This window comes from Culex quinquefasciatus, chromosome 3, assembly GCF_015732765.1.
Source record: "Culex quinquefasciatus strain JHB chromosome 3, VPISU_Cqui_1.0_pri_paternal, whole genome shotgun sequence".
In the NCBI taxonomy this organism is placed as follows: domain Eukaryota; kingdom Metazoa; phylum Arthropoda; class Insecta; order Diptera; family Culicidae; genus Culex; species Culex quinquefasciatus.
In genome coordinates this window covers 31,071,652-31,099,574 of record NC_051863.1, presented here as the reverse complement: position 1 = coordinate 31,099,574, position 27,923 = coordinate 31,071,652, and the positions used below count along the sequence as shown (strand labels likewise).

The window sequence follows — 27,923 nt, the reverse complement described above, 5'->3', positions numbered from 1 at the left end:
AAACAATCCTAAAGATAAAACAAATAAATTTTAAAAGATGTTATTATTCTGTCAACTGGATCATTAAAGTTGGTCTAATTGCAACTTTCTACTAAAAAAAGGTGCAGGTGGTTATGTTCTACATGACCAATAAGACAAAGAACTTTGTACAAAACTCAAAAAAATCATTCTATTGTTATTTATATTTTTTAATTCTTTGCCAATTTATTTAATCCTTAATAATTAATACTAATTTTATGTCTTCAATCATTGACATCTCTGTGAAAATAAATTGCCAGAAAACGAAACTATTGCCAAAACAAGTATGGTTCGGAAAATGTCTATCTTTCCAGAAAAACGGCATCCGGAAATCATGGACCTTACAACCACTATCGAAATGGCAAATTTCATGTCCAGTCTCAAAAACGACATTGCCCCAAGTCGCATGGTTCGATAAATGTCTTCCCGGGAGAACCTCCCTGAGGGCACAGGCCACTCCAGGTTGTGGCCAATCCTTTCAAAATGGCCATTTTCATTACCAGTATCAAAAACCATGAATTTTGATACCAATATTGCCCCAAGTCTTATGGTTCGATGAATGTCCCCCCGGTAGAACCTTCCCCAGAGCACTGGCCACTCCGGGTGTGGCCAAAATCCTACCAGATTGGTCCCAACCCCATTGCCCTAACTCATTCTGGTTTTCGGGTGACCGTCCAACAATCTTTATAAGAACAGAATTCCTCCCAAGTTGGTGCACAACCTGTGTCTATCAATGTGTGGATGTGTGTGTCTGAGCAATAAAATTACCACCGTGGATCCGTCTTTGACGAAACCTCGGAAGGTACTGAAATTTTCTGAGACTAACATTCTCGCGTGAAAGTTCCACGACAGCAAGAGAAAAGGCAAAATTTGCACCATGTTGCCACATTTCATGCGAACTATTTAAGCTAACAGATAGTCTCAGAAAATTTCATGGTTTTTGATACTGGTAATGAAAATGGCCATTTTGACAGGATTGGCCAGACCCGGAGTGGCCAGTGCCCTGCGGAAGGTTCTACAGGGGGGCATTAATCGAACCATACGACTTAGGGTAATATGGGTATCAAAATTCATGGTTTTTGAAACTGGTAATGAACATGGCCAGTTTGACCGGATTGGCCACACTCGTAGTGGCCAGTGCCCTGGGAAAGGTTCTACCGGAGGGGCATTATTCGAACCATACGACTTGGGGCAATATGGGTATCAAAAATCATGGTTTTTGAAACTGGTAATGAAAATGGCCATTTTGACCGGATTGGCCACACCCGGAGTGGCCAGTGCCCTGGGGAAGGTTCTACCTGGAGACATTAATCGAACCATGCGACTTGATGCAATATGGGTATCAATCAGCATACCCATATTACCCCAAGTCGTATGGTTCGATTAATGCTCCCCTGTAGAACCTTCCGCAGGGCACTGGCCACTCCGGGTGTGGCCAATCCTGTCAAAATGGCCATTTTCATTACCAGTATCAAAAACCATGAATTTTGATACCCATATTGCCCCAAGTCGCATAGTTCGATAAAAGTCCCCGGTCGAACCTTTCCTCAGGGCATTGGCCACTCCGGGTGTGGCCAATCCTGCCAAAATGGCCATTTTCATTACCGGTATCAAAAACCATGAATTTGGATACCCATATTGCCCCAAGTCGCATGGTTCGATAAATGTCTTCCCGGGAGAACCTCCCTGAGGGCACTGGCCACTCCGGGTGTGGTCAATCCGGTTAAAATGGCCATTTTCATCACCACTTTCAAAAACCATGAATTTTGATACCAATATTGTCCCTAGTCGTATGGTTCGATTAACGTCCCCCGTAGAACCTTCCCAGGGCACTGGCCACTCCGGTCAAAATTGCCATTTTCATTGACAGTTTCAAAAACCATGAATTTTGATACCAATATTGCCCCAAGTCTTATGGTTCGATTAATGTCCCCCCGGTAGAACCTTCCCGAGGGCACTGGCCACTCCGGGTGTGGCCAATCCGGTCAAATTGGCAATTTTCATTATCAGTTTCAAAAACCATGAATTTTGATTTCCATATTGCCCCAAGTCGTATGGTTCGATTAATGTCTCCCCGGTAGAACCTTCCTGAGGGCACTGGCCACTCCGGGTGTGGTCAATCAGGTTAAAATGGCCATTTTCATCACCAGTTTCAAAAACCATGAATTTTGATACCAATATTGTCCCTAGTCGTATGGTTCGATTAACGTCCCCCTTAGAACCTTCCCCAGGGCACTGGCCACTCCGGGTGACTCCGGGTGTGGCAAATCCGGTTAAAATGGCCAACCATGAATTTTGATACCAATATTGCCCCAAGTCTTATGGTTCGATTAATGTCCCCCCGGTAGAACCTTCCCCAGGGCACTGGCCACTCCTGGTGTGGCCAATATCCTACCAGATTGGTCCCAACCCTATTGCCCCAAATCATTCTGGTTGTCCGGTGACCATCATAACAATCTTCATTAGAACAGAATTCCTCCCAATGTAGTGCACAAACTGTGTCTTTCAATGGGTGCGTGTGTGTGTGTGAGCAATAAAATTACCACCGTTAATCCGTCTTTGATGAAACCACGGAAGGCACTGAAATTTTCTGAGGCTAAGTGCTAGCTTAAATAGTTCGCATGAAATGTGGCAACAGTGGTGCAACATTCTCGCGTGACAGTTCCACGAAAGCAGGAGGCAAGGCAAAATTTGTAAATAGCTCTCAGCCAATCAGCAGCCGGGATTTTTCCTGCATTCATTTTTTATTTTCATCTTAACTTTTGAATACTTTAACAAAGTTTTATCAACTTTGTGAGGAAGTCTACTTGCAATTTAAGACTTCCCCTTTCGTTTGGTGGATAAAGCATGCAGATTGCTTGAATTGGGTGGAAGATATAAGCGTTCAAACAATTACTCAAATCGTTACACTTTCGCTTCGCGAAATTTTGGATTGACACCCGTAGACAGTGCCCTTAGGACAAAGTTCTTTGTCAAAATATTTTTTAATTGCTTCTTAGAAAACACCACTTTGCTTGTAAAGCACTCATTATTTCAAATTGTACGTTTATGTCTTGAGGGAATCTTTCAAGTAATCCTAATTTAATTTTATTGGAAGCTTGAGAAAACGTTTAAGAAGAATTTTTGTTATCATTGATATTACGTCACTTGTGTGCTATCTTGTGACACGTCCTATCTTTTTAGAGCAGACGTGATAGCACACAAGCGACGATTATTCATTAAGCAACCAATAAATTGTTACACAACATTAATTTTCAGGCAAACTTCAAAAGAAAGTTCAACCGCACATAAACTGTTTCAAATAATTTATTTAATTGTGCCAACCAGTATAATGCTTCAAAAATTCCTTATCCCAAAAATGCATCCTCACACGGAATTCCAAAATTTCTACCGCCAACACAAAGATACTAATCGTAAACCCAGCCACCAACAGCCAAAACAGACTCGCAATATCCCAGAATCCCACCCTAACCGTGGCGAAGCTATCGGTCGAACAGGGAGGTCGTTTCATGAAAAACTTCCTTCGGTAGTATTGCACCAGTCCGGTGTCCATCATGAGCCGTATCGAAACCCGAAACGGTTCCTTCAGCGGACTTCCCTTTGGGATCACAATTTGAAGCGGCCTTGTGGGATAGGTTTCAATTTCCTGAAGCTCACACTGCTCGTAATCGCTGAATGATTCTGAAAATTTACTTGTTTTATTTGGTTTTATGCAGTTTGCAAATGTGAACCAACCCATAATCCAGGTGTTGACGTAGGAAGTGTCACAGTGAAACGCATGCTTTCCTCGTTTGATAAGATCAACTCCCAAGCTTACGTTTATGAATCCAACATCACTGTTAAGAACTTTCTTCTCGTACAGCTCACGAGCAAGTGGATTTTTTGTTCTCTGAAATTATTCATGAAAATTTCGTTTTGCATAACATAAAATGCCTTACGTACGTTGAAGTAATCCCGGTTGTATGGAACATCTTCGATGGAAAATCCCAAGTTGCTTTCAATCAGCTGCTCAATTGTTCGGATATTTTTGGGGGGTAATACCAGCAAATAGCCAATAATAAAACACGAATAAAACTGGTAAACCGTCAATGAGAACAGCAACATCGTGAGAAGCACCATTCGTGAAGGGGAAATCGCCGTTGACCCAGCATAACTTTGCTGGCAGAAAAATCCAAAAACTAGCAGCAAAAAATGAGAACATCTACCTTGACTCCTTTGTCGTTTTACGAAACAACTAAAAAGAAGAAAACCACTCGAAAATAGCAGAACTAGAATTATTCCAAACCAGAGCATATTCTGGAAGGGATGTAGAAAAATATTTCTTGATCCCCCATTTTTAGGATGTCTGAAAATTGTGATAATTCTTCGGGTCACCAAATCGATGGTTTGGTCGAAGGATTGCATCCGCTCTGAAGTGATTGCTAGTGGAGCCGACGACAGATCTACAAGATTCTGCTGCAGTTGACCGATAATGCCTTTGGTTGAGTTGGTTCCGACTACATCGAAGCCCCATTCGGTGGTTAGAATGTGTACAACTCTGTAAAATAGTGTTTTCTCCGAAATTATTCAAAATGCAAAAAGAAAGAAGTTTACCTAAAATTTAGAAGAACACCTAATAGTTTCACCGTGCGATATCCAAGACGATTTGCCACGTAGTTCTTTGCAGGTTCCGTTAAGCTCAAGTAGTTATCCATTGTAATTTTATGTGGAGCACCCAAAACCTGCAAAAAAAGTATGTAATCTGTATTTTTGTACTGTTCAAAAAAAAAATACAAACTGCTTACAGATACAATTGACCTTAGTTTAATTCCACCAAAATTGCTTCTAGTACGATAAGAATATGTACTACAGTTCCACTCGTGATCAACAGCACTGTTCCAAAATCCCACGTTAACTACATGAGTTTTACCACCACGTTTTTTCACCGTACCGTAAACCTCAAAAATTTCATATTGAGCTTCTTCCGCTTCTGATTCAAAACTTGCCATTGCTAAAGTTACACGAGAATCGATGTTGAGGTTTTGATTCTTCATAAGTTTAAAAGTTAAGTCTTTGGTATCGGCGCTTACAAGAAGCCAACGGTACGATCCGTTAAAGTACCAATTTTCAGAGCAAATGTCCAACAAATCAACACTTGCCGGACAGCTTAAATCAGCTATCACCGATAGCCGGAAATGCTGAGTCGCCATATAAAGGTGATGATTGTTGATAAATTGTGTGCCACCTTGCTCAAGCGCATGAATTGATCCTGAAAAATTCTTACTTAGATGCCTGAATGCTTCTATTGTTTCTGACATGTTGCAATATAGCAAAACCATGGTGTTTGTTTTTTCTCGACGTGAAAACTCTTTAATAAGTGAGTAATCTAGAAGAGCTGCAGTTAAAACTAGGTAATCAAGTATGAAAATTCTAAGCATGATATTGAATTACAGACAATTGCAGGGTATTTGGTGAAGAAATGTTACAACCGAACATTTTGTTCAAATAAAAATCGCCATTTCGAGGATAATTAGTCAGCACCGATTATGCTGTCTATTTATCAGTAATAACCAACAGTAGCATCATTTACCTTGTCATTTACAGCCAGGCTTGCCACAAATACAGATTTTTCAGCACAGGCCCGAAACACAAACGAATTTTTTTTTACAGTTAAAATAAATTTGAGCAGTTTTTGTTAAATTGGCCAAAAAGATAAACATTGTTAGCATCTTTTGGCATGTTCAGTTTTTGGTAAGAATATTATTCTTTAAAGTTATACTCGATTGAGTGTTTGGTATGTGCCAAAAAAATCTGTATTTGTGGCAAGCCTGTTTACAGCTAATTGTTCCAGTTAAATTCAAACAAACTGTTCATCATTCAAATAACCAAATCAAGCAAAACAATGTAAATGGGCCAAAGCCGAAGTGTAAACAAACAGTCTGCCCTGCTTACGTCAGTGGATGTTTACATTAGGAATGAGCAGGACAAACTCTTTGTTTACTCTTCGGCTTTGGCCCATTTGCATTGTTTTGCTTGAAATACACCATCTATTGAGCAGTTCTCTTGAGCAAAGTTAAACTCCAAAGAAACCACATTTTTATTCAAATAATTTTTTTATTTCAAGAAATTAATTTGACAAATTTTAGCATATGTAAAATAATCATCAACAATAAAAAACTTAAAATATGACCAAAAATCGATCATGAAAATTTTACTCAATTCTGGAGGCAGATTCAAGGAGGTATAAGACTATGACAAAAAAACAAACAAACAACAGATTTTTTAACAGTTTGCCTGCTTTGTTTATTTGCCTACACTTGTTTGCAAATACGTCAGCCTGCATACATTTTGCTTTGTTTACGAGGTTTCCGCAGACAAACTTGCGAGTTTGGCAAACAACTGACAAACACAAAAAAGTGCGAGTTTGTTTGTTTGTCATATTCTAATACATCCCTCAGATTCAGCGGGCAAATTACGTGGGAAAAATATAGTTGGACAATTTTCAAAACACTTTCCAAAACAACCCGTCCATCATGCACTAGGGGAAATATACCCTTTGTAATCAAACACCTATCGATTAAAGTTCCAAAAATACTATTTAGGCTATGAACTTACCAGCAACAGCACCGCCTCGAGTAATCACGCAAATTTATGCCACTTACTGGCCAAAAAGATCAAATTGAATTCACTTTTGATCATAGTTTCTATTTTGCGAGACCATTTCTCATCGTTTTGGTGGCACACACATCCACACGCAAGATGAGAGGTTAACTGCTTTACGAAAGTCGCCATCCATATTTTTTCACCTGTGCTAACGATTTCAAAGCGCTTAAGATATAAAATTGCTTCCAACTACCGGCAACAAGTTCTTTGACACATTAGTTAGTCACCCACTTGAAAAATAAACCCGAAACATGTAAACAAATAGCAAGCGCCATCAAAAAAACAAACGCGCCAAGTCTTTTGACGTTTGAATTTTGACGACCCATTCCAATCGAAGGCTAAAGAAAACCGAGCGAGAAGCGAAGGCAAATAAAGAACAAAAGGTGGCCACCAACACCACCAGCAACGCCTGTTGGAGTGAGCCAGCGATGCCAGGAAATTTAAAAATGCTACTTTTCGTGAGTGTTCGCTTAAATTTTCATCAATTTTGGCAGCCCTAAGCAGACCCAAAAGAGCTCTTCAAGAAAAAAAGAACTAAGCTGAAAATATGAAAATGGGCGTGGCCCAATGCACTCGACTGATTAGAATGCATTTGGGAAATATTTTTTTTAAATGCATGTAAAAGGAATGGCATAACTTTTAATAAAAGTGAAAATAAACATAAATGTTCACAAAAAGTTGCTCTACTCGTTGGTGTACTTGGTTTTAGTAAATTTCAAGTAACACTCCAGGTTATCCAGCATCATTCAAACACGACCGCTTACACGGAGAGACTGTGCCCAGAAATTTTAACAATTAAAATTGTTGATTTTACTTTCTTAAATTTTAACAAAAACGTACTTGTTACTGCCAATATTCAGTTAAAATAGCTAAAATTCAGTATTAATTTAATAACCTGTTTGTTGAAAATGCTAAAGGCAAAAAGCTAACAGATTTCCCGAACTCGAATGAACGTGCTCGACTGTTAGCTTTGGTTTTAGAAAAATCAAGAATTTTGTTGGTTGAATATAATTAACAATTGGTTGAATATATAAAAGATGAACTTGGGTTTGTTTACGTCTGTCATTTGAAGTCAGGATTCGAACAAGAGCGGTCGATTTGTTGAGTCTGTGTTGTTAGTTATGTAGTGAGAGGATGTGAAAGGTGCAAATCAAACTATTTGGTTAATGTTAAAGGGAGCAACATCAAAGTAAACACTGTTGCAACTGTGGAGGTGCAATTGGTGAGTAAGCTTGTTGATGATTTATTTGCAGGTGATAAACTATAAAGAGCAAGACGAGGACATTCGCAATGAGGACCTCTGATGCGAGGGGACTTTATGACAATGTTTGAAGTAAAGGGAAGGGCAGTGAAAGGAAGAGGCCGGCGAACTCATGCACGGGAAAATTTAACAAAATGTTGGTTAATCTAAGAAAGTATGGGTTTATTTTTACATAACAATTTATCTATTGTGATTTTAATTGGAAAACTGAATCATCAAAAACCTTCGTGCTTACGATGGATACAATTTTAATGAACCATTATTTTTTCAGAATCATCAACCATAAAATACATAGAAATGCGTACAAATAATATCAAAATAAAAATTCGATGATGGGAAATGTCTAAAAACTAAAATTTATAAAAGATATACAAAAGAAAATTTTAATATTTTAATATTAATATTTTAAAAATGCTGTTTAAAGAAGACTGCTCAATAAACTGGTAAGTAAAACTCAAAATGTTGTTTTCAGGAATCGGAGTACGTTGAATAAATTGAATCAAATGCAATGAAAGTGTGTTGTTATATTAATGCAAGCTTGGTAAGTAGCATTATTCATATTTATTCTTTCCTCATTATAATTACATTAATTTTCGTTCCTTTTTCAGTTTATAGCCGAAATTAAAAATTTTGTATAAAATTACTAATACATTTCATATGTCTATTTGCAGCAAAAAGTTCCTTTTGGTGTGAATTCTGTGTCCAACCACAAGAAAAATAACTAAACCTGAGACCGTTGTAGATGATGATGACTTATCGGATAATTTCACAGTGATGGTAAGTGAATACAACACTTAATTTTATACAACATAATAAAATTATATGCTTTGGTGAAAATTTTGCTCGGTTTCTATTTTTAAGGAATTCACGAGAAATTAAACATCTTTTTTAAATATGTTTAACAAAATTTGTAAAATCCTTTCATTATTAAATTTTTTTAAAACATTAATTAAACTTTACATGTTTTATAATAGTTTTGTTTTTATGCTTTTAAACAGTTATTTAATAACTTCATGCAAAAAAACAATTAGTACAAAAGTTAAAATTTTTGGCAGAATAAATGCGAATATAAAAACACCCAGCATTAATTTGTGAGGCATTATTATACAATTTACTGCAAATTCAATAAAAATATTGCTAATAACAGCTAATTGGGTCCTAAAATGAAGCTTAGATTGCTGATATTATTGTTTACAGCGATAAAGCTAATTTTTCTGAGTACAATGACCCTTTGTACGACCACAAAGAGTTTAAAATAGATTTTTAAATCAATTTTGAAAAATTAACCTCGCGGTCCTTCTTGACAGAAAAGCTCCTACTTGACAGCTCGTTCGAAGGGGACCATAGTTGATCCATCGAAAAAATGTTGTCTTGTCAAAAATTTTTTTTGCAAAAATGAAAAAAAGCGATCAGAAATGGTTTTTAATCGTGTTTTTTTACCGTTGTACATAAAAGTTGACATAGGGCTTTAGTACCCAATTACTGACTACATGTACGAATATTTTTCTGTGTTCAAGTAAGACATTAGTTAAAAATATAGCTACAAATTCGGTCCAGCCTTTATCGTTTAATAATCAAAGAATATATACATAGAAACTAACATAAATAATGTTTAATAAGGTACGAAACTATTGGCACTACGCCCCCCGGGGCATGGCCTTCCTCTAACGTGGGATTTCTGCTCCAGCGCCTCTGACGAGACAGGAGAAACCGGGACCGACGTTTTTACTTCACCATCCGATAGAAGCTCAGTGGATAAGGCGGGAATCGAACCCGCGTCTCATAGCATCATCGGGATCGGGAGCCGAAGCCGCTACCCCTGCGACACGAGACCCACAATAAGGTAATGTTTTGTTAAAAACCACTAATAATTTGCTGCATGCAAAAATATTTCGGTTGATACAACGAAAAAAAATTGTTAAAAAATAGTTGAAAAATATGGTCTAGCCTGTTTTTTACGGAATATTCCACAATATTTCAGCTGAAAACAAAAAAAATAGTTAATTTTCTGAAAAAAATATTCTAGCAGTCGACTGCTAGAATTTTTTTTCGGCCATTTAGCCAGCAAAAATGGCAATTCTAACTATTTTTTTAGCTACTTTTAGTTACAGGTGGTCAGCAATTTCGGGTTAACAAAATCAACAATCGATTGTTGAAAAAAAGCTGTGTAAAAAATTAACCCACACTTTTAGTTAAATTAACCAAGATTTTCTTAGATTTGCCCTGGCCGGTCTCTCCGTGTATTAGGCTTAAAATAGGTATATTTCCGCTACCGTCAGTGGGGGTGAAATTGGGTCTGGGGGGTGAGATTGGGTCAAAGTGATTTTTTACGGATTTTACTATTTCTCAGGTTCTTCTCATTGAAACTGAATTCTGTTAAAAGGGTTGTGTAGGGGACATCTTAAGATGACTTCACTGAAAAAATCTCATTCCTAGAACAAATCCTGTTATTTTGGCAGCTGTCTAAAGTTGAGGTACGTTGTTGGCCAAAAATGACCTCTCGAAAAATCATTTTTCTAATACTTTTGTTAGAATTGCTCGAAAACTACCCAAATGTTTGAAAATCTCCACTTCAAACATTGTAGCATGTCAATACGATTCCCTCGAACAAGAAACACTGTTGAATGACTTGTTTTTACCATATCGTTGTATTTGAGCATCATTTTAGTTTCATTTGACCTAATGTCACCCCCTCTAAGGGGTGAGATTGGGTCAATTTTCAAACTATTGGCATATAAGGTAGTGTTCATCAAAATCCACCATATTTTGGGAAAATATCAGTAAACTATGTAAGAACAAATCTACGTTGAAAGATTTTCGATGTTGTTTAAATTGTTTTTGTTACTAAGAAATTACGAGAGGTGTATCGTTTTTTGACCCATAGTCACCCCCACTGACGGTATATGAAAATGTCTGGAAAAATAGAAGTCAAATTCGGTTCGATGATATTAAAATATGCAACTCGTTGCTTGTGTGCAATCATGTGCTTAATTGGTTAAACTTTTTAGGGGTAATTATTATCATTAAAAAAACACAAATTTGGGTTTTTGCGTTATGCGTAATTCAATTTAAAGATATAATATTTAACCATAACCTTCTGCTACTTCAAACAACAGTTTTTATTAATTGCTACTCTAAAACAACAAATTCGTAGTTCAAATGTTCAACATTTACAATAATTTGCAAATAATTTCTCAATCTATCCACCCAAATTTATGTAATTTCTTATCAATCAAGTACATTCTCACGCGAAATTCAATCACTTCGACGGCCAGCACGATAAAACTTATGGCCACTCCAAATGTCAACAACAAATACAAACTTGCAACATCTCCAAGCCCCACTTGAACGGTGGAAAAACTATCCGTCGAACAGGGTGGTCTTTTGAGGAAAAATCTCCTTCGGTAGTACTGCAACAGGCCGGTGTCCATCATCAGCCGGATGCTAACGCGAAACGGTTCCTTCAGCGGACTCCCCTTCGGCAGAACCATATGCAACGGTCGGATGGGGTACAGCTCGATCTCTTGCAGTTCACAAATTTCATAATCCGTGAATGTTTCTTTGGGAAAATTAGAGGAAATCAATGTTCACACAAGTATTCAACAAATCCCAACTTACCCATTATCCAGGTGTTGACGTACGAAGTATCACAATGGAAAGCGTGTCCTCCTTGTTTAACTAAAGCCGTTCCAAGCGATACGTTGACAAAGCCGTACTCGTTCGGAAGAATCTTCCGTTCATACAATTGTAAAATTATTGGTCTTTTTGTTCTCTGCAATTGTTCAAATTACGACATCTTGTAGAAATTGCTCAAGTATCTATACTTACGTTGAAATAATCCCGATTGTAAGCCACCTCTTCGATAGACATCTTAAGATTACTTGCAAGCAATTGATCCAGGGTATGAATGTTTTTTGGTGGCAAAACAAGCAAAGCGCCGATTATGAAACATGAATAAAATTGGTAAACTGTTATGCAGAAAAGTAACATCGTTATCATTATGATTCTGGATGAATAAATTGATGGTGACCCCGAGAATCCCTGTTGACAGAAAAATCCAATAGTTACAAGTATAAAGTGGCAATTTTCAAGCAATCCTCTATGGCGTTCATTATAAAATGCCAGCAATAGAACAGCAGCCGACACCAGCAGCGTAGCTAAAACTCCAAACCAAAGCCAATTTTGGAACGGCTGAAGAAAAATATTTCTCGTTCCACTAAGTTTGGGATGCCGGAACAGGGTCATAATCCTTCTTGTAACAATTTCAATTGTCTGGTCAAACGAGCCCAATCGCTCCGTGGCCAACGCTAGTGGAGTTGTGGAAAAATCCACCATATTCTGCTGCAACTGCCCGATGACTCCCTTCGTCGAGTTGGTCCCGATGATGTCGAGTCCCCATTCGGAGGTTTTGATGAATTTAGCACTGAAATTAAGGTGTGCACTCAACAGCAATATTGCTCGATATCCAAGTCGATTGGCAACGTAATTTCTGGGTGGCTCTAAGGATAGCAAATATTCTAGCAAGGGTTGATTTTTTGGAATCCCAATAGTCTGTAAGAAACAATAAATAAGATTAGTTTGACCATTCTTTTGCACAATATTTACTCACTGTAACGCTCGTCCAAAGTGTGATTCCCTTAAAATTACTACGCATACTGTATTTCTCTGAACTACAGTTCCAAACAACATCTTCACGTTCCTTCCAAATTCCAACCTGCATCACGTCGAGTTGACCTCCTCTTCGATGAATCGTTCCGTAAACTTCAAAAAGACTATGCTGTGGCCTCTTCGAGTCTAGTACGGCCAACGTTATTCGAGTATCGATGTTCAAACTTTGCTTGCTCAGCAAATCTAAGCTACCTCTTAAGCTACTGCGGCTAATCATGAGCCAACGATAGGATGCGTTAAAGTAACCATTTACAGAACAAAAATTCATCAGTTCTACCACACGTGAACAGTTAAGCTCGAGGACCAAACTTAGCCTCGAGTGTTCAGCAGCCATAAATCGTTGATGGTGCTCGGCAAAATTACCCGTATCCAGTTCTACGCTCCGGATTGTTCCGGAAAAGTTTGCACTAAGCATTCTAAACAGTTCTACGGACTCTGAGCTATTACATTGCAGTAGCGTGATAGAAGATGCATGACTTCGTTGAGCGAATTCTCTAACTAACGGATAAATTGAAAGTGAGTTCACCAGGATAATGCTGCTAAGAAGTGTAACTATTTGCATGGTAGTATATTGTCTGTTCAGCAGCTTGCTACTTAAAAGGTGGAAACCATACCTTGTTGTTTTATATAAAGCAAACATTGAATTCGCTTAAAAATTGCTGGTTATCATGCTGTCAGCATAACCAACAAGCATGAGCCTAATTGAAAGCTAATAGCATTGGATATTTCATCATGTACGTTCTATTTGCTCTAGCAAGGTTTAACGATATCTATTATAATATGGTTAACCCTCAACGGAGACAATTTTGTTCCAATATTTGTTTGGTTCTCTGATCTAGATTGTTCCATGAGACAATTTACTGCTATCATTTTATATGTTTCTTCTTTTAATTTTTATTCAACATCTCCTATACTTAAACAGGACATTGCCAAATTGGAATGTAACAAATCAACCAAACCCAAATATTAATATTAAAGACTTCTTCGTAAATACCTTTTAAAAATAATAAATTGTGGGGTTGGGTTGTACAGGGTTAATCGCAACTTCATAGCTAATAAGAATGACAAAGCATTTTTCTGAGCAATTATTCAATCCAGCCTCTATAATTCTTCGCAAATTCCTTCATTTCAAAATATTCTTTTATGCGAAACTCGATAACTTCAATTACCAAAACTGCAAAACCAACAATTAATCCTCCAAATAAAATCCAATACAAAATAATGACGTCTTCAAAATAAACCTGAACCGAGGCTCTGTTATTCTTCACGCAAGTGGGTCTTTGTATAAACAACTTCCTCTGATAGTACTCAATCACACCGACTTCCATAAATCTTCTTAATGTCACACGAAATGGTTCCTTCAGCGGGCTACCTTTTGGCAAATTCACGTGAATCGGTCTCATGGGAAAAAGCTCCACCTGCTGCAGCTCGCAGATTTCGTGCTCGGTAAAGGTTTCTACAAATCGATTTCCATTTCTTCAACTCTGCAAACCATTGTTTGGACATTTAACTTACCCAATATTAAATTATTGCCATATGTTGTATCACAGTGAAAGGCATATCCGCCACGTTTCACCAAAGCTATTCCCATACTTACATTACTAAACCCAAACATGTTGGGAACGATTTTCTGTTTGAACAATTCTTGAGCAACGGTTATATTAGTTGTCTGTAACGAAACATAAAATTGCACCAAACATTCCAACATCGTTGTTCTCACCTTAAAATAATAATGGTTATAGGCGAGGTCTTCTATCGACACCTTGAGATTGCTGGCAAGCAACTGCTCCAGTGTTCTGATTGTTTTTGGGGGTGCCAGTAGAAAATATCCAATGAAAAAGCACGAGTAAAATTGATAAATAAGTATGGAAAAGACAATCACTGTAATAATCGTTATCTTCGAAGACCCAATGGACATTTTGCCATGATAGCCTTGTTGGCAAAACAGACCAACGATAATTGTAAAGTATTGCGATATCCTCGACGATCCATTTTGGATTTTAACAAAATAAGCCACCGACAAAACACACGCCGACATTAGGAGGATCACCCCTATTCCAATCCACACCAGATTATCGAAGGGACTTAAAAATATGTTTCTCACTCCGGAGTTTTTCGGGTGCCTGAACACGGTCATGAATCTGATATCGGCAATCGCCACCGTTTGATCAAACGAGCCAACTCGTTCCGGCATCAATGCCAACGGAAGCGTTGACAAATCAACTAAATTTTGCTGCAGTTGCCCAACGACTCCTCTCGTCGAGTTGGTCCCTATCGCTTCTAAACCGTAATCGGCTGCCCTGACGTGGTCAACACTAGGAAATTATGTTGTATTTATCAACTACAAAAATCGTGACATAAGATGTTACCTGAAATTGAGCTTCCGGCGTAATAGTTGCACAACTTGGTAACAGAACCGATGTGCAACATAGCTTTTTGGAGGCGTTAGAGATCTGAGATGTTCCTCCGCAGTTGTGTTTAGACGAGTCCCAAGAATCTGCAAAATGGTATTCTTCTCATGCACCGATTGACATAAAGAAATCTCAAACGAACCGCAACAACAGACATTAATGTTACTCCCTCTAGATTATTTCGAACGTTGAATGCTTTAGTCGTTCGAGTCCAAACGGCTTGTTGATCATTTTCTCCAACTTTAATTGCATGAACTTTCCCTCCTCGTCTATGAATTGTACCATAAACCTCGTAGATGTCACATTTCCCATCGTCGACAGTGGGAACAGCTACAGTAACACTCGAATCAATGTTCAAATTTTGAGTCCTTAGAAAGTTAACCGTTACATCCAAACTATCTTTGGCAAACATAAGCCATCGATACGATCCGTTAAAATATGAATTTATCGAACAAAAATTTAACAACTCATAGCTATTGACACAGCTCAGATCTGTTACAACAGCCAATCGAAAATGTGTAACTTCCATAAATCTACGGTGATCATTGTAAAAACGAGCCGAATCAATATCAAACATGTGAATCGATCCCGGGAAGCTTTCACTGAATTCCCGATATAATTTTGACGAATCTAAAGGATCACAACCAAAGAGAATCAATGTATTCACATGTTCTCGTTGCAGAAATTTGGCTGCCAACGGGTAATCAATGAGTGCACTTGCTGCTTTAGCAACACTCAAAATGACCACTAAGTGGAACATATTTTCTCAGCAATACCTCACAGACTTGGAAAATTTGTTCGCAAATCGGCTTTTATTGTGCAAAAATCGTGCAAATGTTGCATAACTTTTAAGTTTGGCATATTATCTTGTCACAAGTGTATTGAATCATTGCACCTCGTGCATATAAAATTATTGCGAGACAATTTGAATTTTAAAGCAGCAATTGCAAATTGCACAATTGCAAAACCATACATTCCTAGCAAATTTCCAAATTGTTACGTATGATGATAAGAACATTTCAGATCCAGAATTTTCCAGAAAAGTGTTCTCTAATGAAACAGATAACGGAATTGTTCAAATACCAGAAGTTACAAAATTGTAATTTTTGCAAAAAATCCTAAATATAAGCTTGGTTCGACACAACTAAAGCTTTGATTTCCAATTCACAACAAAAGTTGTTATTGAATATTTGTTTGAGGACCATTTTAAATGGTTAAACTCAATTCTTTTATTGGCTAGCCTACAATGTTTGGGATTTTTTTCAACATTCGGGAAAACAACATTTCTGAAATGAACAAACATGGAAATCAAATTACTTTAGTTTAAAAACGGTTGCTTAGACAAATAAATAACGTTCTTTTACATTGCAAATTTTCTTAAATTTCGGAATTTCAGAAAAATGTGTCCTTCGACAATGCATTCAGAAATCAGTCCATCCATTTTTTTTTTGTATTTTTTATGCCACTGCACAGTGGTCCGAAACCGAAATCTAGCGTGACAAAATTGATAGCGGCCACACGTTAAGATTTAGAGCTTTGGTGTCTCGGGGACAAGTGATCAGGGTCAATTGGGGCATCTTTTGGTATGGTGGACATTAGGGTGGTCCAAATTTTAGGGTGGTTCAGAATTTTTATTTTGGCGGGATGACGAGATAGCGCTTTGGTGGCTTCAGAAAAGTTGAAGGGAATACCATTCTGAGCAAATTTGCTCAAGAACACAAAGCACTATCTTCAAATGGGAAGTTTCTAGAGCCATTTTTGTAATTTAGGTTGAAGTGTTTATGAAAAAAATAGTTTTTTTAATGTATTAACTCAGGCTTGTGTCGTAGCGAGTTGGTGTCTTCTAAACATTTGTAGAGCTTATCAAAACACACATTTATCTTCCAAGAGAGCGAAAATCGGACCTTCTAAACGAAAGTTATAGCCAAAATACGACGAAAAAAACGCCATTTTGAAATCTGAATAACTCGAAAAGGTGGTGGAGTTTGACCTTGCTCTAAGAAGCATCTGAAAGTAGGGTAGGGTAGTCATCAATGAGACACTTTTGGTATTCAACTTTTAAAGATTTTTGTATTTTTGTTTTAATGAGCTTTTTGTTGCATTATCTTTCTTTTAATGTGTTCTAACATTGACCAAAATATGAGATCGATCCGACATCTACAGCCAGAGTTATTCAACTGTCTCATTGTAGACGCACTTGGCAGGAACAATGAGACAGCTGGGGAACAATGAGACACACTACGAAAATCAAGATTTTTCTAGTAAAACATCATGTTTTTGTATTGTTCCATTGCAGATAACTTGCCTTGAACATTTTAGAGCAATTTTGCCAACATGAAACATTAATTAACAAAAGTTATACTAAAAAGTATTTAAATTTTGTAAAATCCGTATATTGATACCAAATAACTTTGTATTTTTGGTTAAATGAAGTTAAAACTCCACAAATATGCCAAAAATCACGTTTAATTTATGTTTTGAAAGATTTCCATGGATTTTGAAAAGTTTTATGAAGAAAAATCAAAGTGTCTCATTGTTACCCATGAGCTGAAATGAGTGGGGAACAATGAGACAGTCCTGGATACTGGGTATATTCTAAATTTTGGCCAAACCTAATGAAAGGACATTGTAGCCCAACTCAATCCCTATGGAACGTCGAAAGAATTTTGAAGAGATATTAGTTTTTGTGTTAATGGCAGCCTACGAGCGAAAAAGTAATTTTTGTCCATAATTTACTTTTACACCCCAGAATCAAACATTTATGAATAACTTTTCAAGGGAGCGTCCATAACCAAAGCCACTTATATGGCAGACGTGTATCCAGTAGACACACCTTTCCACCAAATATGAGCCTGATTGGTTGAAACTACGACTTGTGAGAGCCATTTTATCATTGTTCCCCGTGTCTCATTGATGACTACTCTACCCTACACATTCTAGAGTACATTTGCTGAAAATATCTCGAAGGTATTTTTTGTTTAAGTTTTTTAATCTAAATTTGAAAATGAGCATTTTTAAATCGTTTTTTGTCCATAACTTTTGGTAGAATTGACCAAAATTCATTTTTGAAGAATAAAAATGTTCATTATGAATATTTCAGGAATTAACAAAATAATTAATTTTTTCCTGAAATATTTCAGCCAATACTTGTTTCTTTTTTTACAACCACTAGATCATTTTGTACATTTTTGGGCCCTTCTAGACAATTGTAGAGCTTGTCAAAATGAACATTTTTATTCTTGAAAAATGATTTTTGATCAATTCTATCAAAAGTTATGAGCAAAAAACGATTTAAAAATGCTAATTTTCAAATTGAGATTAAATAAGTTAAACAAAAAATACCTATTTCAATATTTTCAGCAAATGTACTCAAGAATGTGTACTTTTAGATGCTTCTTAGAGCGAGGTCAAACTCCACCACCTTTTCGAGTTATTTATATTTCAAAATGGCGTCTTTTTCGTCGTATTTTGGCTATAACTTTCGTTTAAAAGGTCCGATTTTTGCTCTTTTGGAAGATAAATGTGTGTTTTGATAAGCTCTACAAATGTCAAGAAGACACCAACTCGCTAAGACACAAGCCTGAGTTGATAAATAAAAAAAAACTATTTTTTTCATAAATACTTCAACCTAAATTACAAAAATGGCTCTAGAAACTTCCCATTTGAAGATAGTGCTTTGTGCTCTTGAGCAAAGTTGCTCAGAATGGTGTCCCTACAACTTTTCTGAAGACACCAAAGCGCTATCTCGTCATCCCGCCAAAATAAAAATTCTGAACCACCCTAAAATTTGGACCACCCTAATGTCTACCATACCATAAGATGCCCCAATTGACTCTGATCATTTGTCCTTGTCAGCTCTAAATCTTAACGTGTGGCCGCTATCAATTTTGTCACGCTAGATTTCGGTTTCGGATCACTGTGGCATATTTTCACATTTTTTTGCAAAAAAAAACGATTTGATTTTTTTTTTTATTTGCTAAAGATGGTTTTGGTAGCGTTTGCAGTTTTTTGAATATGATATGTATGAATATGTATTTCTTTCTGTAGTCACTTTTTGCTAAAGCGCTTTGAAAGTTATCCTGACTAATAGTTATAACTTCAGCATTCATTTAAGACATTGCAGGAAAATGGTGCTTTAAACTCTTATTAAACATGTTGCGTGGTGAGATGCTGACTTGTTAATCGTAAAATTTAACCTCAAAGATTCTCAATTGATCCAACCCCTGTAACTCTTAGCAAATTTCTTCATTTCAATGTAAGCACATATTCGACGGCTCAACATTTCCAGTACGAAAAAAACAAAACTTGTGCCAACTCCAAACAGCAAAATCCAGTACAAATCGACGACCTCTGCCAAATAGACCTGAAGAAAGCCGGAATTATTTTTCAGACAAGCCGGCCTCTTTGTCGTCAATTTCTTTGTGTAGTATTCCATCAGTCCGATTTCCTTCAATCGTCTCAGGGTCACTCGAAACGGTTCCTTCAATGGGCTCCCCTTTGGTAAATTTATGTGAATAGAACGCACCGGGTACAAATACACCTCTTGTAGGTCACATATTTCCTGTTCAGTGAATGTTTCTAAAAGAAACAAAAATTGAAATAAATCTTTTACAGTTAATGTTTCTTGTACCCAATGCAAGTCTGTAGCCATAAGTCGTATCACAATGAAAGGCATATCCACCTTGTTTTACCATAGCTATTCCCATGCTGACGTTTGTGAAACCGAATTCATTGGTGGATATTTTCTTGTCGTACAACTCACGAGCAATTGCAATTTTTGTTTTCTGTAATAAAATATAAACTGGTTTTAAATTTGAAAATTTCTTTTTATGACAAATCACCTTGAAAAAATCACGGTTATAGGAGAGATCTTCAACTGATACCTTAATGTTGGTGGTGAGCAACTGCTCTAACGTTCGAATAGGTTTCGGTGGCAACACTAGAAAATATCCGATGAAGTAACATGAGTAGAATTGATAAATCAATATTGAGAATACAACCACTGCAATTGTCGCTATCCTAGATAATCCGAATGCTGTTTTGTCTATACTGCCTTGTTGGCAAATCATGCCAGCAACAGCAGTTGCACACTGCAAAAAGTCCAAAGAGCACCGTCGTTTTGTGCCGAATGCCATTGCCAATACAAAAATCGATACCAGCACAATAACTCCTATTCCAACCCACACTAAATTCTCGAACGGTTTCAAAAAAATGTGCCGTACTCCTGAATCCTTCGGGTGTCGAAACACTGTCATGATTCTCACATCTAAAATTCCTACCGTTTGATCAAATGAGCCTATTCGTTCCGCTGTAATTGCCATAGGAGTTATTGAGAAATCCACTAAATTTTGTTGAAGCTGTCCAATTATTCCACTGGTTGAATTAGTTCCAATGGCTTCCAAAGCGTAGTCACGTGTCCTGAGAAAGTCAACTCTGAAAAAAATGGTTTGATTAAAGCACTAATCAATGATGCTTTACAGTGATGGTACTTGAAGTTAAGTCGTTGGCGCAATAGTTGCACTATTTGATAGGTAAACCGATCAAACGCATAGCTCCTGGCTGGTTTCAATGATCGCAAATGTTCCTCAAGCGTGACGTTAAGGGTTGTGCCAAGTGTCTGGTAACAAACTTTAGTATTATTGGAAAGTTTATATCAATTATTTGTTGAACGTACCGCTACAACAGAAACTAATCGAAGTCTTTTCAGATCGCTTCGAACGCTATATAATTTTGTAGAACATGCCCAGTTTATAATACCTTGGCTGTATTCAGCAACTTTCATCGCGTTTATTCTACCTCCACGCTTGTGGACTGTACCATACATCTCGAATATATCAATTTTACTTTTTTCTGAAGTAACAGCGATGGTGACACTGGAATCGATGTTTAAATTCTGGGTTTCCATAAAATCCATTGTCACATCCAAATCGTGCTGAGCAAACATGAGCCACCGATATGATCCATTAAAGTATGAGTTTGTTGAGCACAAGGTGAGAAGATCATAACTGTTTCTACAACTCAAATCTGCAATAACCGCAAATCGAAAATGCTCAGCAGACATGAAACGGCGATAATCGCTGTTGAAACGATTTTTCTCCATTTCAAAGCGATGGATGGATCCAAAGAAATTTTCACTTAGCTGTTTGTAGATTTTTGTTTCATTTAATTTTTCGCAATCGAACAGAATTATTGTGTTTGCATGTTCTTTTTTTACAAACTCTTTAACTAAAGAGTAATCAATTAACGAAAATGAAATTTGAACAACATTTAGCAGAAGCACGAGAAACAACATCCTTTCTAAGAAAATCAATTCAGACTCAATCGGTAAGAGTCTTCACAGAACGTTTTTACTATGCAACTTAAATATTTCGGGGAAAATTTTTATATAGCGTTCATTTTAAGAAAATTATCTTGTTTCCGTAACCGAACATTCCACTGAAGGTAATTTGAATTTGAAATCAGATTTTCAATTTTACTAGTCATAAGGCATCACTTTTATCACTTCTAATATGATGGTGTCATCAACAGAAATTACTGTGTATGTTGTCATCACGGTGAAACACATTTTAGGGGGAGAGGGGGTAATATGCACCCTCTAAGGGAAAACTATGATTTCTCAACTATAACAGAATTTCTACGGAAGAATTTTGTTCGATGTTCCAAAACAACTAATATTCTTCGTCATCCATGTCAAAAAAGTCTTTAAAAACCTCAAAATTGATCGAAAATATAAAATTTCTAAAAACATTTTTGATTCATTTCAAATAACCTTTTGGGGCAAAATGCACTACAACAACGGGGCAAAATGCACCGGGTCACCGAGTTAAAGCAGTTTTCACTAGTCATCACTAGATGACACCGCTGTTTTTACCGCTGTGATGGTGCATTTTGCTCCGATCACGCTTTTTGCAGAAAATTTAATTAAAAATACATTTTTTTATGTTTTTGGATTCATCTATCTAATGAATAATAAAAATTATGGCAAAAACTATAAAAATCAACATTTACAATATCAATAAATGCTTTTTATACTGTCCAAAAATCTTTCAATATGATTTCAATGAAAATTAGATGAAAACACAACATTTTAAAAGTTTTACAAATAACTTAAGCTGTTTTTATACTACGATGCTCAAATTTTTCCAGCATAGTTTTGCAATGTTAAGCTTCCAATTTCTATGATTTTTTCTCGGAAAATTCTTCTCAATACCGAGAAAAGCAGGGGGTGCATTTTGCCCCCGGTGTGCATATTACCCCCTCTCCCCTACTCATTGTACGAACCCAGGAAAGCATCTTATTGTTTTGTTTATATAATAATTAAATTTGAGAAGGACCTAATCCGAAAAAAAAGTTCTCCAATCAGGCTATTTGGCTATTTTTATTTTAACATTTGAAAAAGTCGTATGAAAACTTAAAATTGCGTTTTAACCGTGTTTGGACCAAGAAGCTTATGTCTGAAAATATTTTTATCGGATTCCTCGGAAAATTTCACATAACGTTTCCGAGATATGATTTTTGAAAATAAAAACTAAGTTTTTCGACGCACCACGTGCATAAACAGAAAAATGACGAAATCGACAAAAAAACTTTTTTGACTAAAACTGCGATAACTTTAAAATTTCAGCGATGACCTATACATGTTAGGGTACCAAAAGTTGCGTATTTGTATCACGAAAAAAGTGGTTTTTGCAAAAAATTACGAAAATTACCATTTTTTGAACCACCCTAGAACGATGTAGGTCACCCTAATGGCAAAACAAAAAAAATACGGGTCCAAAAAAATTTTGAGCTCGATCGGAGAACTTTTGTTTCGGTTTAGTAAACAAAGTAAATTCATGCATTTTTTTCTAGTTAATCCAACCATCCAGTGTAATGTTTGGCAAACTGTTTCATCTCCCAGTACTTTCGCACGCGAAATTCAACTATTTCTACCATTAAAATTGCAATACTAAGAGAAACACCAATCATCAGCAAAATACAGAGATCCCCAATATCTTCAAGCCGAACCTGCACGGAGGCAGTGTTCTGCCTCAGACAGGGTGGTCGTTTCATAAACAATTTCCTTTGATAATACTCGGCTAGCCCTATTTCCAGCAGTCGTCTCAGCGTAACGCGAAATATTTCCTTCAATGGGCTTCCTTTCGGTACGTTAAGGTTAACTGCTCGAGGCGGGAACAGACTCATCTCTTGCAACTCGCATATTTCATGATCGGAAAAAGTTCCTGAATAAAAATATATAAAAAGATTACATCAACATGATCAATATGTTTGACTTACTCATGATAAAAGTATTTCCATACGAATTGTCACAGTGAAAGGCATATCCACCTCTTTTGACCAAAGATATTCCCATACTGACATTTGTAAATCCAAATTCATGAGAAAGTACCTTTCTTTCATATAAATCATGAATGACATCAACATTTGTTCTCTGTAAAAGTAAAACACTTAAAGTCGATACACAAATAAAGATTCTTTCATTACCTTTAAAAAATCATGATTATATGAAATATTTTCAACAGAAAGTTTGAGATTGCTTGCAAGAAGCTGCTCTAAAGTTCGAATATTTTTTGGTGGTAGTACTAACAAATATCCTATAATAAAGCATGAATAAAATTGATACAAGAGGACGGAGAAAAGGATCACTGTGAAAAGCGTGATCCTCGACGGGATGATTGATACTCTTCCCGAATAGCTTTGAAGGCAGAAAATTCCAAAAACAATCAGTGTATACTTGCAATGGAAACGACTGTTTCGCTGCTTAACGTAGAGAATAACTGACAAAATACCTGTTGATACCAACAAAACTGCACCAATTAAGGTCCAAACCTGATTGTCAAACGGCTGCAAGAAAAGATTTCGCGTTCCCCCACTTTTGGGATGTCTAAAGATGATCGTTATTCTAACCGTAGCAATCGGTACGGTTTGATCGAAAACTCCAAGCCTTTCTTTTGTAACAGCCATTGGAGAAAATCCCAAATCTATCAAGTTTTGCTGCAGTTTCCCAACGACCCCATTCGATGAGTTGGTCCCGATGAGGTCGAAGCCAAAATCTGGCACTATGAAGTGTTGAGTTCTTAAAAAAAATTGAGCAAATTAAAGTTTAACATTGTATTAGTTACGATTTGTACTACCGAAAGTTGAGCCGACGTTTCAGCAGTTGAACTATTTGATAACACATTCGAGAGCCTATGTAATTTGTCGGAGGTTGCAAAGACCGCATGTTTTCCTTGGCGGTAAGTTGCTTGTTAAATCCAAGTGTCTAAAAGGTAAAATGTATATTTAAAAATTATATGTACCGTAAAACGGGGTGACTTTGCTAGGTTTGAGATTTTCCCGCAAAATATAGAGTACTAATTAAATACGTATGGAATGGTATGGAATCATACTGACTGCGGTAGAGAAGTGCTCGAGTACCTCAGGAAGAATTTTTCATAAAATTAAGGAGTGTTTAAAAAGTTAGTCAACTATAATAAAGAAAATGTTGATGAATTGCATTATTTTACTGTTTTAAAGTATCATGATTTGCTCAATGAACATGATTTTTAATCGGAAGGCGGAATGCATTTTTGGATTCTTAGAAGGTAACATAAGTTCGTAAGTAATAAACATTATGTGCTTTTGAAACATAATCAAACAAAGTCTCAAATTTCATACAAAACTAAAAATATTTATTCTTGCTTCGAATTCAGTTTAAAATTCAATATAAATCGATAATTTTATTTAAAAAAACGTTACTTAATCCACCCTTAGGTGGTTGGCGCCTTCTTCACATTTAAAGGGTGCTATCCAAAATGCAAAAAGTGCGTAAATAACACTTAAGTGCTTATAACTTTTGATAGGGTTGTCAGATCTTCAATGTTTTGGAAGCGTTGGAAAGCACTTTTGAATACCAATCCAACGATAGGTCGCATGAGAGATCCGGACAACGTTTTCATCAACATATCTGAGATCCGGCCTCCAAAAAGCGTATAAATAACACTTAAGTGCTTATAGCTTTTGATATATTTGTCAGATCTTCAATGTCTTGAACGCGTTGGAAAGGAACCTTTCTGAAAATGTATAGCATGACGGGGTTTCTTACAAAAACCACCCTTTTTACAATCTTCCGGACTTTTGTTAAAATCGTTTTTTTAGCATAACTTTTGAAGTACTTAACTAAACTGCATAATTTTTAATAGCGACTTATGGGACCTCAAGACGGATCGAATGACGCCAAAACGGACAAAATCGGTTCAGCCAATGTCAAGATAATCGAGTGACAATTTTTTTATCAACATCCCACCACACACAGACATTTGCTCAGAATTTGATTCTGAGTCGATAGGTATACATGAAGGTGGGTCTAGGAGGTCTGATTAAGAGGATCATTTTTTGAGTGATTTATCCTCAGTAACGTGAGGAAGGCAAAAACTAGTTTAAAGAATTTCAAACAAAATTCTGTCTTTTGAAAAATTTTACCTAAAAAATTTTATCGCTTCGCAAAAACTTAGTTAACTAAACATAATCATTGTTTTTTTCTTAAAAAATGTATGAGCAAGCAAGCAAGTTTGAACACCTTACATCTGCTTTTAACATGGCTATAAGAGTCACTCCGGAATGCAAACTAAGATTTTTTATCGTAGCTTTTTTAAACGTTATTGAAAAAACTTTTTTTGCTTTGAAAATAATAATCTTGAGAAAATCCTTACCAGTTGGAAAATACTACAAAAATATATTGAAATCCTAGCTATGTCACCCCGGATTACGGTAACACTATATTCAACATCAATTAACCTACCGCAACAGCACCTAGCAATGTCACTCCTCCAAGATTATCTCGCACATAATATGAGTTCGTAGTGCAGGTCCAAACAACGCCACTATTTTTCGTCTTGGATCCAACTTTCATCACATGTGTGCTACCTCCTCGTCGGCGTACTGTACCAAAAATTTCATAAAATTCAAAATTTTCTTCAATGGTCTCAACCACCATCGTTACACGAGAATCGATATTCAAATTCTGTTTTCTGACAGAATCCATTGTTTTACTCATATTAAACTCCGAAAATAATAACCATCGATATGATCCGTTAAAGTACTCATTTTCAGAACAAAAATTCATTAATTCACCACTATAATCGCAACTCAAATCGGCTACCACAGCCAATCTATAGTGACCAACTGTCATGAACCGTTGGTGATCGTTGTAAAATCGCTCCGCATTCATTTGAAAGTGATGCATGGAACCCACGAAATTTTGGCCAAGTCGCTTGTAGTCCAAACCATCACAGCTGAACATAATCAAAGTGTTTGCCAGTTCTCTTTTGGTAAACTCCATTATAAGTGAGTAGTTAACGATGGCGTTAGACGCTTGGATCAAACTCATCCACAGAAAAAGAAACATGGTGTAAAAATAACAAAACTGTTTTTGTCACTAAAAGAGCTGCTTGCCGGCGCAAACTTTTATACCACAGAACAAGGGTGCTTCCAGTGGGTAGAATAAATTATCTTGTCAATGAGCAATAGGGAAAAAGGAAAACTTTCGAAAAACCGTGGAGATTCGTTGTAAAGCGACTCGTGGATGCCTCAATTTAAGAGAATGTATTCTTTAGTTGGAAAATAGAGTTTTTAACCGAAATGTGGACCATGTTAATTGGATTCCTTTACTTTCAAGTTTTTCAGAGGAAATGTTGACAATTCCGAACTTTCATAATTTTAAATAAATGATGGATTTGTAACAACAATCGATTTGTCTTGATTTTCATTTTGATTGACTAGTTATACGTTATTGAGTTATAAAACCTGTGATGTTCAGTTCTACATGATTTACACTTTTCTGTCGTTAGGCTTCATCCGCAAAGTACGTCGCGCTACCATCAGCAAAAATATCGACAAATCTGGATCTTTTGCAACCGGAAGCTTCAAAATTGGTCAATTCTACCAATTTCAAGAAAAAAATAAGGATCAAATTACTACCCGAGCGTTTGAGTGTTAATAACACCTTAAGTATCAATTGTCACAATCTTAAATTGTGAAAATACTAGGTTGAAACATTTTCACAAAAAAGGCTTAGTTATTTTTTTGAATATATTTTTATTGGAAACAGTAAGAAACTTTACAAAAGTTTAATTTCAAACATTGAAAATCTTCCCAACAGCTTCCATGATATCATCAGTTGAAAAATAAGGGGAAAAAGATTAAATTGAGAAAAAAAACTACATTCAAGCTAAAAGTGGTTGTTTCTCAGCAACCAGCGTTCCGATTATCGAAGTCAACAAACGAAAATTGCAGGAAATTTTCTCAGTTGAAAAAAAACAAATCTGGCTGAGATGCTTTTCCTATATGAAGTTTTTATTTGAATTGCACCTTTAAAAGTCTATAACTAGAAATCAGTGCACTTTATGGTAAAAACGTGTAATATCTTCGATTGGTTTTTGAAATTTTGTTGGACAATATTTTAGATTGTTTTCAAAAATCACAATTATTTTCAAAAATAATATAAATACAATACCAGATTTTCCGAAAGATGCCTTTTTGAATCCCTTCAAATAAAAAATCGGGAAGCGATTGTTTCCGTGATTTTTTTTTTCTCTCGCCTACAACTTAGACGAAAACACCAAATCATTCAGAAAATCCATTCTGAATTGCTGAATGTCAACAAAAACAAAACAAAAAAGAATAGCTGAATGTCTACAAAACTCATCATATTTTTAAACGCTGATTTCGCAACAATTAAGGGGTAACATACATGTAAATTGGCGAAAATGTCACAAGTTGATATCATTGCCGAGATACAGCTATTTGAAGTTAGCAGTTTCAAAATACTGGTGCCACGATATTTCAACACTGCCTTTACCAAATCGGCTCAAAATTTTGGTGAAGACTCGTTATTCCGGTCCCGTGTGCATGCCGAAGGCCGATTTTCAAAAAGTTTATTTGAA

General features: G+C 36.4%; 5 protein-coding genes across 8 annotated transcripts; all 5 read right to left on the bottom strand.

Moving 5' to 3' along the window:
* Positions 1 to 3,306: 3,306 nt before the first annotated feature.
* On the bottom strand, positions 3,307 to 5,452 carry LOC119768765 (ionotropic receptor 75a-like). The gene is made up of 5 exons (XM_038259820.1): positions 4,803 to 5,452; positions 4,612 to 4,739; positions 3,961 to 4,555; positions 3,754 to 3,907; positions 3,307 to 3,699 (listed from the first exon to the last, which is right to left on the bottom strand). Exons 1-5 carry the CDS (start codon positions 5,433 to 5,435, stop codon positions 3,329 to 3,331), a joined length of 1,881 nt encoding a protein of 626 aa, XP_038115748.1. The 5' UTR covers positions 5,436 to 5,452; the 3' UTR covers positions 3,307 to 3,328.
* A 5,507-nt stretch (positions 5,453 to 10,959) lies between these two features.
* On the bottom strand, positions 10,960 to 13,314 carry LOC119768763 (probable glutamate receptor). Its single transcript, XM_038259816.1, has 4 exons — positions 12,531 to 13,314; positions 11,750 to 12,472; positions 11,540 to 11,693; positions 10,960 to 11,480 (listed from the first exon to the last, which is right to left on the bottom strand). Exons 1-4 carry the CDS (start codon positions 13,227 to 13,229, stop codon positions 11,116 to 11,118), a joined length of 1,941 nt encoding a protein of 646 aa, XP_038115744.1. The 5' UTR covers positions 13,230 to 13,314; the 3' UTR covers positions 10,960 to 11,115.
* Positions 13,315 to 13,457: 143 nt separating this feature from the next.
* LOC119768921 lies at positions 13,458 to 15,019 on the bottom strand. The gene is made up of 4 exons (XM_038260719.1): positions 14,959 to 15,019; positions 14,694 to 14,712; positions 14,105 to 14,385; positions 13,458 to 14,045 (listed from the first exon to the last, which is right to left on the bottom strand). The coding sequence occupies exons 1-4, from the start codon at positions 15,017 to 15,019 to the stop codon at positions 13,675 to 13,677; spliced, it is 732 nt and encodes a 243-aa protein (XP_038116647.1). The 3' UTR covers positions 13,458 to 13,674.
* A 3,968-nt stretch (positions 15,020 to 18,987) lies between these two features.
* LOC6034995 (ionotropic receptor 75a) lies at positions 18,988 to 21,696 on the bottom strand. 4 transcript variants are annotated; one of them, XM_001845189.2, is made up of 5 exons: positions 20,675 to 21,696; positions 20,490 to 20,617; positions 19,842 to 20,433; positions 19,631 to 19,784; positions 18,988 to 19,578 (listed from the first exon to the last, which is right to left on the bottom strand). In XM_001845189.2, the coding sequence occupies exons 1-5, from the start codon at positions 21,290 to 21,292 to the stop codon at positions 19,208 to 19,210; spliced, it is 1,863 nt and encodes a 620-aa protein (XP_001845241.2). In that variant the 5' UTR covers positions 21,293 to 21,696; the 3' UTR covers positions 18,988 to 19,207. The 4 variants fall into 4 exon arrangements, with proteins under 4 accessions (XP_001845241.2, XP_038115752.1, XP_038115750.1 ...); XM_038259824.1 differs by lacking the exons at positions 20,490 to 20,617; positions 20,675 to 21,696 and having other exon boundaries at positions 19,842 to 19,939; positions 20,004 to 20,071; XM_038259822.1 differs by lacking the exons at positions 18,988 to 19,578; positions 19,631 to 19,784 and having other exon boundaries at positions 19,842 to 19,939; positions 20,001 to 20,433.
* A 1,081-nt stretch (positions 21,697 to 22,777) lies between these two features.
* On the bottom strand, positions 22,778 to 26,403 carry LOC6034997 (ionotropic receptor 75a). The gene is made up of 5 exons (XM_038259825.1): positions 25,781 to 26,403; positions 24,135 to 24,262; positions 23,485 to 24,076; positions 23,278 to 23,431; positions 22,778 to 23,222 (listed from the first exon to the last, which is right to left on the bottom strand). Exons 1-5 carry the CDS (start codon positions 26,384 to 26,386, stop codon positions 22,852 to 22,854), a joined length of 1,851 nt encoding a protein of 616 aa, XP_038115753.1. The 5' UTR covers positions 26,387 to 26,403; the 3' UTR covers positions 22,778 to 22,851.
* Between the last annotated feature and the right edge of the window lie 1,520 nt (positions 26,404 to 27,923).